Source organism: Euleptes europaea, chromosome 16 (genome assembly GCF_029931775.1).
Source record: "Euleptes europaea isolate rEulEur1 chromosome 16, rEulEur1.hap1, whole genome shotgun sequence".
NCBI classification, from domain to species: Eukaryota; Metazoa; Chordata; class Lepidosauria; order Squamata; family Sphaerodactylidae; genus Euleptes; species Euleptes europaea.
In genome coordinates this window covers 27,759,938-27,774,224 of record NC_079327.1, presented here as the reverse complement: position 1 = coordinate 27,774,224, position 14,287 = coordinate 27,759,938, and the positions used below count along the sequence as shown (strand labels likewise).

At 42.0% G+C, this 14,287-nt stretch overlaps 2 protein-coding genes across 3 annotated transcripts in view; one reads left to right on the top strand and one right to left on the bottom strand.

Annotated features, from left to right (window-relative positions):
- PCID2 (PCI domain containing 2) overlaps nucleotides 1–14,287 on the top strand; it is a 279,698-nt gene that overhangs the window by 70,994 nt on the left and 194,417 nt on the right. The window lies entirely within an intron of this gene.
- MCF2L (MCF.2 cell line derived transforming sequence like) overlaps nucleotides 3,505–14,287 on the bottom strand; it is a 130,721-nt gene continuing 119,938 nt past the window's right edge. Inside the window, exons 27-31 of one of the 2 annotated variants that reach the window (XM_056862003.1) lie at nucleotides 12,150–12,224; nucleotides 7,601–7,719; nucleotides 5,462–5,574; nucleotides 4,426–4,529; nucleotides 3,505–3,646 (exon numbers count right to left, since the gene is read on the bottom strand). In XM_056862003.1, coding sequence (XP_056717981.1) covers nucleotides 3,552–3,646; nucleotides 4,426–4,529; nucleotides 5,462–5,574; nucleotides 7,601–7,719; nucleotides 12,150–12,224 — 506 coding nt within the window. In that variant the 3' untranslated portion in view covers nucleotides 3,505–3,551. The remainder of the gene's footprint in view (nucleotides 3,647–4,425; nucleotides 4,530–5,461; nucleotides 5,575–7,600; nucleotides 7,720–12,149; nucleotides 12,225–14,287) is intronic. The other variant, XM_056862004.1, reaches the window with a different exon arrangement.

The window sequence follows — 14,287 nt, the reverse complement described above, 5'->3', positions numbered from 1 at the left end:
CTGGACTTACTAGACCTAAGTCATTTATGCATGGGTAGCTGGACTCACGTTCACCCATCTGACTTGGTTGTTCCTTGGAGTTCTGCACGAGTTTCTCATCCATTAGAAGTGACCTCGCTGCCAATGTCTTCTTATTCCTCTGTTAATCCGACTCTTCCTTTTCCCCTGAGCTCAGCCTGGCTGAAATCTCCATGCAGAAGGCAAAGCACAGGCCACAAAAGGTTGCTTTCTCTCACAGCCAATCACAAAGCAGTGTGTAAAGAGGCAGGGATTCAAACACTTCCTGCTTCCTGGGAGCTCTTTCTGAGCAAAAGAAAGGCTTTTTAAAACCGAGGCTTGGATTTCCGCCCCCCCCCTTCCTTTCAGATTGCTCAGTTTTTTGCTCTTTGTTCTTAAAATGCATTTTTTTTTGGTGGCAATTGGGTTTTGGGGGGCAAATTTTTCTCTCACAGCCCATTACAAAGCAACATTTAAAGGGGAGTGGGACTTGATTTGAGCTTGGAGACTGCTGGTGCAGAGATTCCCAGCTGGAAAGTGTGGGACCAGCCAGCAACGAACCTCAGGCAAAACTCCCATGCGTAAATGACCCTAGTTTACTATCTGAGACAATGTTACAAAGTAGACAGAAATAAATCTGACTCACTTATGTCAGTTGGATCCCACAAAACATTTCAACTAAGGGAAGGGGTGCAATTTTAGCTGATTCTTCCCTCCTGCTGTAGACCTTTGACTTTTCCCTCCCCTGTCCCCAAGAGCAGAATTTCAGGGGAATATTTTGGGCTGCTCCAGGAGCAGGAAAAGTGAGACAGGTCCTGCTTTGTTGATAAGAAATTCCTTCAACCGGTGGAGATTTACCATGGCATCCAAGCTAATATTTTTATCTCCTGATATACAACTTTCACACGTACAATGGCCACCACACTATAAATCTTATGCCAATAAAGGTTTTGAATTGATCTTTCACAGCACCTTATACCCTCATCTCCAATGAAAGCACTTCACAGGTTCAGCTGAGGGTCACTGAATGAAGCGAATATCTGAGTAAGGCATGCATTCTAAGATAAATGCATGGAGCTGTTGTTCATACTGGAGTGGACCCAACCAGATTTTCTGCTGAAGAAAAAGGAAAAAAGGATGAACACCCAAAAAGGTTATGCTGGAGATCAGGGGAATTGCATGGACAAAAGCCATGTTGGACAGGGATGTAGTTAGGAGGAGAACTGGGCAAGACTGAATGAAAAAGTTGGTTGGATTCACCCCATTAAGTTCTCTCACAATACTTGAAAACCGGGAAAATAAAAGTTAAGCGTTAATTGTGCTTCAAATAGAGGCTTTTCTGGTTCAGCAGGATGCTTCCAGAACTTAGAACGCATGACACATACACAACACCCCACTTGCTTCAAGCAGAGGAGGGGACCTATGAACTCCCTGTAACAGTTTTGACACACTGTGGTGACCACGAAACAACAGACCACATATTCCACCACCAAGCATGCTGTGAGACCCAGTGAGAAGTGCTGAAATTTATTCAAAGTTTCATACATACATTAAAGACGTTTGATTCCGCAACAGTAATTTACAACAGCAGTAGAAAATTGAAATGCGGGCTGTATTAAAGTGCAATGAAACATGATTCCTATGACTAATGGGAGGAGACTTTGTCAGGCGCTAGGTGAAAAGCCACAGGCCTTGAGAAAAGGGCCTGCGCCACCATCCTCCTCCCCCCGTTCTTCCCCTTTGCATGAGACAGAGAATGAATAAACTGCTTAAAAAAAAAAAGACACTCTACAAAAGAGTAGCTTATTGTTTGTCAGGCTCCCTACGTGGAGTGGCAAGAATATGAAGAAAGCCCCATATGCGCACTGGCGCACACTCAGACATCAGGGCCGCATCCAGTGTTTCATTAAAGAACATCTTTTGGAGCAATATAGATGAGCATTTCCGTAATACTTGTATTTACAAAATAAGTTACAAAGACTATTGCTATTTTAATTTTCACAACAGAACAGACTGTGCCCCGACTGTCACAGCCTGGCTTGCGCAACGTAATTTGAAGAGATGTGTCGTCCTGTGCCAGAAACTGGGTTTAAACTAAAGCTATGGGCAGCGTCCGCGCTGCTGCCTTTCGAAGAACTCTTAATTACATAATGGCATTTTTAGCAGCCTGAAGAGTATAAATACATCTTTTTACATTGATACATACACACACATATAAACAGACATATATGTATATAAAAAAATTTCACTGACCAGGTCAGCCATAGCTTGATTGTAAATTGCGAGCCCAGATTTGCTTCTGGAGTTTGGAGCCATAAATTCACTCTTGGGCATTGCTTATACTTCAGAAAGCAAAAGGTCAAATTAATGGTCTCTTGCCATACCACAACTGCCTAGCTTAAAGTCAAGCACTCATTCCCAAGTGGCATTTCATTATATAATATATGAATGAGGTACAAATTTATATGCGACTTATATGTGAATTTCAGAAGTAAGTGAAATATGAAATAATCCATCTTGATTTAAATGAATAGATAAACTGCTGACATTTGTAAGATGGATCTGAGAGGGAGTAATTTATACAGCAGTAGTTTATTTCACATGATGAACACAACATGTTTATGACTTTCCTTTATTTATTTTTTAAAAAAACTGTTCCTAATAGATCTCTTTTTAAACAAAGTTCTCAATCTTTAATAGCAGAAAGGAGTTTAGTTTACAGGGCTAATTAGAATAAATTCATTTATTAGCTTGGGGCTAACTTCTAAGCACTGATGACAAGTGCATGGTATTAGATAATGTTGAGAAATACTTCAATATAAAACATGTTTTAGTGGTTTTCTTCATAATTAAAAAATAGTATTTTTTTATCAAAGTACTTATCAAATAGCCAGCATTCTGTAAACAGTTACCTTGTTATAGAATTTGGTTTGGGGATTAAAAAAAAAAACCTTCTCAAAAAGGCCATAATTGCAGACTATATTCTGTAAAGTATTGTGTTAAAAGTGGAATTGTTCATTTCCCCCCTCCCCCATAGCTTTGTTTATGACAAAGCCTATGACAATTTAAAGCACAGTGGTTAAAAACAGAAGGAATAGCCAGATCAAAACTGAATCCCCTGATGGTATAAGATCTTCCATATGTTATATATCTACCACATGAGGCTTTTGCTTAAAGATCATTTTTCTTTTTTCTTTTTTTTAACCATATGCAGTAACCCTCATACTTGTTTTATCATACAGATTTACACCAACAAATCAATCCGGTTCTTCATAGTATTTCCCCACACCATTTACAGCAAAATGCACTGAATTCTTGCAAAATGAGATATTTCCAGCATGCAACTTTCCTCCCAACAATCCTTCCTATAACTCCATTCTCTTGACGAATTCCACAGATGTTTATTTGGGTCTCTTTAAGAAGAGTTTGTAAACTACCATTTGAACAAGGAGAGAAACCAAACGAAACACAAGTCTGGTGCTTCTACATTTCGTTTGTTGTCCGATACCTGCATTGCCAGATAATTTCACAGGAGTCTTGATGGAGCTTGGATGTTATGCCTTAATGTCCGAGTAGCTGGTGCTACTAATGTTGCAACTTTCACTGTAGCTTGAAGATGAGCTCAGTGTACTTGAACCAGCTGCAGATTCTAGATGGAAGGACGGGATGCACAAAAAGTTACAAAGAAATATATTTTATCTGTAATTTTTTAACTACAGTTCTTTGGACTCTTTCACAAGTTAATCAAAGGCTGCTTCCACATGGTGAGAGTTTTTGGTTTAGATTGCTACTGCAGAGCATCCATCAGGCAACTTCCCCATATTGTTCTTGCCTCAGCTTCCTGCTGCCACCATTCCCTTACACCATTTGTTCTTGGGCTTTCAAAAAAAAGGCATATTATAATAGTGTTATAATATTATAAACTCTATCTACTAACCCCACTGAATCCCCAGCTTTCATTAAAAAAGATGTCTCAGGCCCTTTTGATTGCAGAAGTATGTGAGGTATACCGCACACAGTTTTTTTTAATGAAAGTTTGGGATTCACAAGAGCTAGTAGATATATTGCTATAATGATATAATAATATGTCAACTGCCAATTTGTTTAAAAAATCCTGAAAAAGCCATCTGGTGATAAGGGAGAAATAGCAACTTTGGCCAAAGGGCTGAGGCAAGGAAAATGGTGCTGATGTGGGCAGGACCTGCAAAAAATGTACACTCACATGGCACACAAACACACTTTGACAGTATTCTTTCCTAAAATATCATAACAAATAAGTTTTTGAAAGCTTGCAACGAACGGATGATTGGGGACATCATCATGTGGATGCTCCCCCCACCCCCCAAAAAAACCTGCTCTGGTTTGGATGCCAATCTGCAACAAAACCTCCAAGTAGAAACAATCTAAGTTAAAGTATTTATCACTTACCTGAGCTGCTCAGAGACACAGCCGATTTCGAGTTGCCAAGAAGCATCAAAAGACTATTAACTGGGAACCAGCCTTCTTTATTTGTGGTCAGATTCTTAACATACCTAAGAAGCAAAAATTTTGCTTTTAAACTTTATGCCACAAAACATACACACCTCCACTTATTTGGAAGGTATGCAATCTTTAGAAATGATAATATTTTAAATCGATAATGAAGGTCCAACATTTGAGATTATTTGTATGGGGCATTTCAGACCTACCTAGCCCTCCCTCCCCCCACTGGGTTGTTCACAGTAATTTCAAAACAACACAAGGACTCAATGAAAATGAAGTAGAAGAGAAAATTACACCAGTCAGTCCAAGGGTCAAACTTTCAACAGAAAGGCCCTCAATTTTCCCTGAGGCCATTTATGCAGGGTCAATTTTGATGCTCGCTCAAAGCTCTTTTTTTTAAATGCGAACTTTAAAATGCCTATTCATGGTCCCGATGCAAAAGGAGAAATTCCACCCCCCCCCACTCACCTGCTCCTTCGTTGGCATAGGCATTGGTCAGTTGCATAGCTAAGCCATGTTTGTGATTTTTCATGGTTCTTTCAGTAAATGCTTCGGTGTGGGGGCGGAGCAAAAACAAAAGGTCGCGTTAAAGGGGCTCTTAAGAAATGAGAAGCAGGTATGTGCCGGCTTCGCAGTCACTTCCTGAATGACATTTCAGTGTGAAAAACTAAAAAATAATAATATGTGGGGCACTTCAGCCTGGAACGCGCTGCTAATTACCAAGCATAAATGGCCTGAAAGTCTGTAGAGACAGTAACAGCCTCACCTCTTGGGGAATAAGATCACTTGCTTCCTCCACACAGTACTCTCTTATGAAAAACATGTTCTTCTAACATCCATAACCATGGTTAAGAATTATATAATTTGCCAACTAGCTCCAAGCCCTGGTTACTACTAAGGGAGCAGGAGTACAACATCCTACCACACATACGCCACACTTTTAACAACAGTTAGGGATCAGATTAAGGATACTTCTTCATACCAAAGCCCGTCATCTCCTTCATGGATCAGTTGCACCAAGTCTCCACTTTTCAGCATCAGGTCTTCAGAACCCCCTTTGTCATAATCAGCTATAACAGTGTATTTACCAGGAGTCTAAACACATGAGAAAGTGGGAAACAACAATTGTTTTAAAACAAAAAGTGACTGATTAATGAAGTAATTATTACTTTTTATTGTGATTGGATTCTACCTGGCACTAAAGACTGACTAGTTACATTAACCCTGGGAACAATTTAAGCCTTCCAAGTGCACAGGGATTTGCTGTTCTCTACGAAGATACAAGTTCTGAGTGTGCTTGGGATTTATTAAATGTTGAGTATTTCCCCTTAAAAACAAGATATAGAAGCTGCTTCATGGCCAGGGTGGGAGGTGTCTTAATTATGCCCACACAACCTTCATAAATGCCTCTTCTTATGATTCTGTCACAATTTAGTATGATCAAGAAAGCCTAGGATGAAGCTATGAAATTCTGAACAGCTTTCAACAGTGTTCCACAGTACAGAATAAATAGATTGGACTATGAGACATAAGCTGGAGGGTTAGCCCTTCTCCCTTCCTGGGTTATTCTTTTACTTTCTGACATACAAGTAAATGGCTTCCATTGACAAGTAAATAGGTAGATCTGAAGACCATTTTGTGATGGGAACAAAAATAAATGATCTCTCCACTCCCCCCACCCCACTGTCTATTTTTGATGGGCGCTAGAGTGTACGTGTGTATGAACTTGCATACATCTGAAAATTACTTGGGAAATAACACTGCAGTATATTATTAGCTTTTTTATAAAACCTAGTTTATGTCCTCCCCTACCAAACAAATCCATTCCCATCTGCCACTGGAGTGCTAGGAGCAACATGCAGCATGTTTTAATATACTTTAAAAATACACGCTTAACACATTCACAGCCTGAAGCAGTTTACAAATTGGATGTGCTGTTGCAATAAACAAAACAGCAAACACACGACAGCCATTAATGCATGGCTAGGATGTCACTGGCTTGTCCCTCTCATGCCTCACATTTTTCTATCCCGAGTTCAAAAAACTGAACGCATGGTGAACTCTGCCCTGCATCAATCCCGCAAAAGATCAGGGAGGAATGTTCCCATGCGCAGCTCTGCGGCATAGTAGGGGAGTGGTCATCATTTTTGTCACCGTTTTGTGATTGGTTGATGCTGGTCAAGGGTTGACCTAACACCGAGTTTGTTTTTTTTTTTTAATACCGGCATGCCAGTATACCATCGTATCAGCGTTAAACTTCCTCGATTTTAGACCTCCCCTTTCCTCTCGGATCTGTCTTTACCTTCTGCCTTTGCAAAATAAAAACAGTGAGGGGGGCAGGCAGGCAGGCGCTGGTTCCCCTGGGGCAGTGCAAGAGCTCCAATTGCGGGGGGAGGAGGCTTCCCGCAGACCTTGGAGGAGGGCTGCCTCTTCATTCTTGGTAGGGAGGGGGGAACCCTACTCTCGTTCCTAGCTGCACTGTGCGCCCTTTCACAGCAGCAGCTGCTGCAACAGAGGGGTGTGTGTGAGAGAGTGTATAGGGGAGCAATGGCAAAGCTCCCAGCCACACTGCTCCACTTCCGCGTCTCTTGTTACTGCTGTGTTTTCTCAAAAACTGAAGCATCCCCCCCACACACCAATCCGATTAGTTGGTATACCGACATACTGTCAAGTAAAAATTTATTTTAAAAAAAATTGAGAACAAAGGAGCGCTCGGGAGATGTACGAGCACTCCAGGCAATGGGAGATATGTTCCAGAGTTTCCCCAAGAGGGAAATGGGAGGAGTGGGAGGAGAAAGTGGAATGGGGAAGTGTTGGAAGGTAGGGGAATCGACCCCGTGTGCAACATGCAACAGCAAACACTCACAATTGCCACAATTCTTTATTTACTTTCGGGACAACTGGGATTGGAAAACCAGGGGAAGTCTTGCAATGGAAGTGGGTTGCACCCGCAGGAGGGAGACAACCATGCATTATGACAACGGAGATTCGCTACATTCGCAGGAGAATCACAAGACAAAACAGCTATGCATTTTCAACCTACATCTACTAGCCAGCAATAAACAATTAAAAATATAAAACCCAACAGTGGCCAGGCACCGGGGGGGGGGGGGATATTTACCAGTTTTTTTTCTCCTCTTCCTTCTTCCTCTGCATCTGAGGAATTAAGTGGGTCCTCAGAACTAGACCAGCCATCGTTTTCTTCAGAGGCATCAAGGGACTGAGATGTTTTAGACCAGCCTTAATAAACCAATTGTCCACCATTACTAATAAGCAAGCACCAATGATTTTTGTGAAAATAGCTGATTTCAGTCAAAACAAATGAGTTGCTGGTTTGTATTTATGGTTTCTAGGCTACTTATGGTTTTTGTAAACTATAGCTTGGCTGAGAAACAGAAGGCAATTGCCAGTCATGGAAGATGGAAAGCAAGAGCCAAGGCTCATTTGGGGTTCACTCACACAGCACCAAAACAGGGTTAGGCATTGCATCAAACTCTATCTTCATAGTATCTATGAAGTTTGTGAACACTACAGACACATGTGCTTTGAAATACTACATACACAGGTTAAATGTTATTGGCATTTAAATGCACAACATTTATATGAAATTGAGCCCATTTAAACTTGCTGCTTCAACCAGCTGTTAGATCGATGTCTTTTAAGCCAATTCTACTGATTCCTGGACTAATTTAACTATATTTAATATGAATGTACATTGTGACAACAATAAATTCCCTTTGGAGCCATCTTGAGAGCAAGAGAGCTGTACAATGATAAGAAAAGTTTTGCTTGGAACAAAATAAATGGGCTGCAATTGACAAGACCATTTCGAGAGGGACAAAACCTCCTTTTTCTCATCAAACTGAAATATGAGGGGCAGTTTTAGCCTCCCCCGTGTGAATACACCTTTTTATTCTCTCACATAGAAAATGAATAGCTGGTTACCGTTACTGCATTTGGGAACAGCGACATGGCGAAGGCAACCTCTGCCATCCTCACCCCTGACATTGGATGGTCCAGCTTTGACTGAGGGGAATCTTCAGATGATCTTGTGAGTTCATCCCTACTCAGTCCTTGCAACATACAAGCCCTTTGTTGCCCACATCCATCATACTGATAGGCATTTTGCTAGTATGACCTAAGACAGCAATTCCCAAACGTTTTGAGTCATAGAGCACTTTTCAGGAGAGAAATTAGTCACGAAGCACTAAGCACCTATATACTAAGCCGAATGACAGTAGTATTTTTCTTTCCTGTCTCTTCACGTAGCACTAGGAGATGCTTCACAGAGCACCAAGTGCTCCGTGGAGCACAGTTTGGGAACCACTGACCTAAGATAATACAGAGAGTTGCCATTGGGTTTGGTGGCCCGGCTCTGCCATGAAGACGAGCAATGGTGACTTCTGAAAACTCTCTTGCTCTCTGTAATGTACTTCACAGATTGTTGAGAAGACAACAAGCAATTGTTTGGTACCCTGACAAAGCATGACACCAATTAACAAGAAAGGAAAAGTTCAAAGTGGATTCCTGTGTTGCAGGTATAACAAAATAAATGGGGGGGGGGAAACTGTAGCTATAAACATCTAAAATGTTAATAACTAGGTTTTCTTTTCCTTACTCTAGTTCATTCAAGCAAGTATTATTGCCTGTCCGATCAGGCTTACAGATCCCATAGAAGAGGCAAAGGACCCCCCTTGAGCAGTTGAAATTCACAGCAAAGCACACCACACCATGCAAAACTTCATGGGACCTGGGGGGGGGGATTTATTACCTTGCCTGCATTGCACGGCTAGCACAAGGTAAGCAGTGCTGACCCACTTGGCCCTGTTCCATGTTAAAACAGAACTGGCATCTGTGGAAGAACTGAATAATGAATCCCCAGTGCATTACACTGTAGCTGAGATGCTGCCCTCATTCTGAGGCTGAAATTAGGAGCTCCATCATAGTTAAATACAAAGTAAGCTGTCCAGCACACAGAGGCCTTTTATGCCGGGATGTTTCCCCGTGGTCAGCCCCACCAACTGCTTTGGGGCTTCCTTTTGATTACGTGTGCCTTTTCTGCCCGTCAGAGATCACCTCGCTCTTTGCCAACGTTTTCAGGATGCTGTTTTAGCCAGAATCTGAAAAATGCGGGCAAAACGTGCTGGGAGAGCGAGGCGACCTCTGACCGATGGAAAAGGCAGTGGGGCTGACTGTGGGGAAACATACCTGCATAAAAGGCCAGAATGTTCTTTTTTCTCCCTTTCCTCTCATGATATTTACTATTTATACACTGCAACACCTTTCTCCACATTTTTTTCCAGTTTTTTACATACTTTCATAGAAGCTGCCAAAAGAAGAAACTTCTGAATTGCACAAGTCTCTTGGCAGATGAGTCAACTATGTTATGAAATCAAAGTTTTTTCCTGCAAAGGCAGATACGGAACAATTTCCACATCAGCACTAAAATGGAATGATTTCCACATCAGCACAACACCCCCCAAACACCCCTTCCAAATTAATTAAAGAAGCCACTAATAAGGAATATTACCACAGCCCAGTCAAATGAGTCTTTTCAGGAAGGCTATAATGGACTCAATATTTTATTTTCAACGGAACACAAAAGCATGGGACATAACATACCATAGGGGGTATCACCAATCCATCCTCTATTACCTGTATTTTAGAAATATCAGGCTGACCATGACTGGATATTTTGTCTATGGGCCAAAGTGTCCCCACCCCACATGGGACACACTGAAAAGAACATCACACTTATAGATACTTCAGGGTTTGTTTGTTTTTTACTTGAGTAGTTTTATCTAACACCTGTTAATTAGTCTGCAGCCTTCCTTTGTGCTTGTCATCTTATAATAGAGGCTTCCATTCTTGCTTAAATGTTGTGCTAGAGCAGGGATGGGGAACCTTTTTTCCACCAAGGGCCATTTGGATATTTATAACATCATTTGCAGGCCATACAATATTATCAACTTTAAAATTAGCCGACCAAGCCCCAAGCAGGCACCCGCCTCACGAGCAAGCAGGCATCCAACTGGTGGCGTACTCGCCCACCTGGTGGCACAGGATGGTCTGTTGCACCAGCTGGGCATAGCCGTCCAGCCACAAACTGGAGTTGCTCCTGTTCCACATGGTCGGAGCCGGATTCTACAGCCGGCTCCTGCTACCTTCACCTGAAGGGGTGAAATGAGGACACACTGGCTAAGAACTCCCCCCCCCCGCACGCATTCTGGCCCTGCCCCCTTTAACCCCTCTATTGTCGCCACTTCCGCTCCCAACCCTCTTGTAGTACAGAGGGAATACGTTTCTCCACGGCCCGGGTGGGAAAGGGTTAAAACAGTTTCTTGGGTGGTCCTAGCAGCTCCATAGCTAACGACTCTTCTGCAAGGGGGAAAAAGGTTCATTTTCTTAGCAAAACAAACTCACATCCGCCTTGAATAGAGGCTATTCTTGTCCACGGGAGGGGGCAGATCGCCAGTCTTAGATCCTTCTGAGCTAGAGACCTGCCAGGACCCACGAAGGGCCAGACCAAATGATTTCGCGGGCCTTAAACAGCCCCCGGGCCTGACGTTCCCCAACCCTGTGCTAGAGTGCTGTAAAATATTTTAGTTGGACTTTCTTATACCAGGCCACTTTGCACTCTCTGTGGAATGAACTAATGGTCAGGTGCTTGATTCAAAGTTGCCTTCTTCAGTATATCTCCTTGCAACTGGCTGGTGGCTAGACTGCAGTTCTTTCTCCCAGTGACTCCAGGCCAGCTTTCCCATTCAATCCTAACTGAACTTCTTCATTACCTTTGAAAGGCTTAAATGAACTTCAGGTCTTTTGTTTTCGGGTGTTCTACCAGCAAGACCTTTGGAGCTCTTCAGGTGCTAAGATTAGTACCCGTGGACCTTGTTGGCTGTTTCTTTCTCAAACAGGTGCTTAACTTCCTTTTAACAATGGCTTGAACAAAGAAAGACTAAAACGCAAGTCCTGAAGGAGGCTTTCTGAAGTAAATGCTTACAGTCTTGTATTTTCTACTTTTCATATCATTTGCCCTTTTTGGACTTTTGCTTAATCTTTCAATGCCATGATAATTCTGATTTTCATTTTTTAATAAATTGATGTTTAATTTTTATTGTACCTTTAAAAGAAGAGTTGGTTTTTACATGCCGACTTTCTCTACCACTTAAGGGAGACTCAAACCGGCTTACAATCTCCTTCCCTTCCTCTCCCCACAAAAGACACCTTCTGAGGTAGTTGAGGCTGAGAGAGTTCAGACAGAATTGTGACTAGCCCAAGGTCACCCAGCTGGCTTCACTTCATGTGTACGAGTGGGGAAACCAACCCAGTTCACCAGATTAGAGTCCACTGCTCATGTGGAGGAGTGGGGAATCAAACCTGATTCTCCAGATTAGAGTCCACCACTCCTAACCACTACACCACGCTGGCTCCAGTGACTTCGGTGTGGCAACTGTAATGGTAGACTAGATGAAGGAAAATATTGTTTCTTTGACAGAGCAATCCATGATGGCTTTCAATTTACTCAGAAAGAAAGATTATAAAGGGTGTTAAATTTCCACCCAGTAATAGTAGTAGTAGTGGAGGGGGAAAAAGATATTGGTAATACAGTCAACACATTACCACAGGGCCCTAATAAGTATGGAATATAAAAGTAGGTTCCACTCTACCTTTCAAACCCAGAGGAGTTGGATCACTCTTTACTTCATGCCGTTTAGTATTTTTGTCAAGGCTGGTAGGAGAAGCTGCAATAGGATGAACAGGCAAAAAGACAGAAAAAGAGAGACTGAAGAATCAGAAAGAGAAAGAATAGGTGGATAAGCATGCAAGTCACCTTTAAGTATGTATTGGGAAACAGAAACAGGTAGTGGAACAATCTGCGATAAAAAAAGCAAAACAAAATATTTTCAGGAAGGATGGGTTAAGTGGATCCACTTGTAGTGGACTGCAGCTTTGCTGTGTGAAAGGTAACGTAAGGTAAGGGTCCCCTGTGCAAGCACTGGGTCATTCCTGATCCATGGGGTGACGTCACATCCCGACGTTTTCTAGGCAGACTTTGTTTACGGGGTGATTTGCCAGTGCCTTCCCCAGTCATCTTCCCTTTACCCCCAGAAAACTGGGTACTCATTTTACCGATCTCAGAGGGATGGAAGGCTGAGTCAACCTTGAGCCGGCTACCTGAAACCAACTTCTGTCGGGATCGAACTCGGGTCGTGAGCAGAGCTTGGACTGCAGTACTGCAGCTTACCACTCTGCGTCACGGGGCTCATATTCTATTTATTCATTTAAATATTTAAACCCCACCCTTTGTATTGGCTCAACTTATATTCATGCAAAACTAAACTCTACAATCAATACCTGGATCCTGGAAGAAGGATTGTTGGCTAGCTCTGATCTTTAGCTGTAGGGCACCCTGCTTCTGACAAGTCAAGAGTGGAATATTAGTTAACCTGTGTGAATACTGAATATCTTTGGCCTTACTGACTATGGCAACCAAATATGAAACTTGCCTTGAAAGCGTCCTATCTTGCAAGGGTGACTTCCTTGATCTTAGTAAATTAATTGTTTTCTGAAACTCGCCTTGTAAGCATCCTATCTTGCAAGGGTGACTTCCTTGACCTTAGTCCAAGGAGGGTTAGAGGCTTGTCCCTTGGTCTCTGGCTGACTGGGTAGTGAAAGAGACTGTCGGCAGGCTAGCTACTGGAGTGTGAGGAGTCACACCTCGGCTTTTTGTAATTTGTTTCATTTAGCTGCCCTATCCCGTTGGTGGTCTTAGATTAGCCACTCTTAACAAAGTACTTATAACTTCTACAGTGTTTTCTGGAAGTAAAGAACTGCGTTCAAGGTAGAAGCAGGGACAAGAATGGAACAGAACGGCATCCATTACCCAGTGGAGATATTTTAGAGACTGAAGAATCTAACAGCTTGCCTTGGAAAAGGAAGGAAGGAGTAGAGGGAAACATTCACTGGGATCACATCAAACCAGTGATGGCTAGACTGACCAAGCCTGTGACAAAAATCAAAATGCCAGTAAATGGTCAATGGCACCTTCAATCCCTTGAGCTTTCATTAGAGGATACTGTTCTTCTCTGTGTCTCATCACAATCTTTTTCTAGAACTCTGTTAATATTCCTATTCGCAAATTAATTTTGAACATTAAACACATGAAGAGAAGCATTTCCGGTAGATGTGGCACGAATGTCTAAACTTCTGTGGAGGTCTCCATGCCAGAACTTTAGCAAGAGGACACTTCACACAAAAAAAGAAGACTAGGCACTTGTTAGCAAATAATCTTTTGAAAGTCACGGTGACTCAAGATAAATTCATACCTCAAGATTAATTTCTGCTTTTTTTTGCAATGTTCAGAACATATCCAGGCTTTCTAAATCTAGGATGCCTAGCTTTGAGACAGCAAGAACCAATTTAGATCTTGGAAATCCTGGTATTTCTGCAATGGTTTACATATACGCATGCACACAAAGCGAGTGACAGCTACAGTCTGAACAAAAATACAGTCTTGTTTTCTAAGATTTACCTTACAGAGTTTTTGGGTTAGGAAAACTTGCAATGGGAAGCATTTTTTTGAAAGAGCTGAGCAATCTGAGGTAGGACTAGTTATCGTATCTTCTACGAAAAGGAGGAAAATGGGAGAAGTGAGGGAGAACCCACAAGACAAAAGTAAGCAGAAGTTATCCAATGTTAAGACAAATGAAGGGTTTTTTTTTTTGGGGGGGGGAAAGAAATAATAATTGAAATTTGATCAAATTAGCACAACAATCTAAGTGCTTAATATCTTCTGCAATCTTTT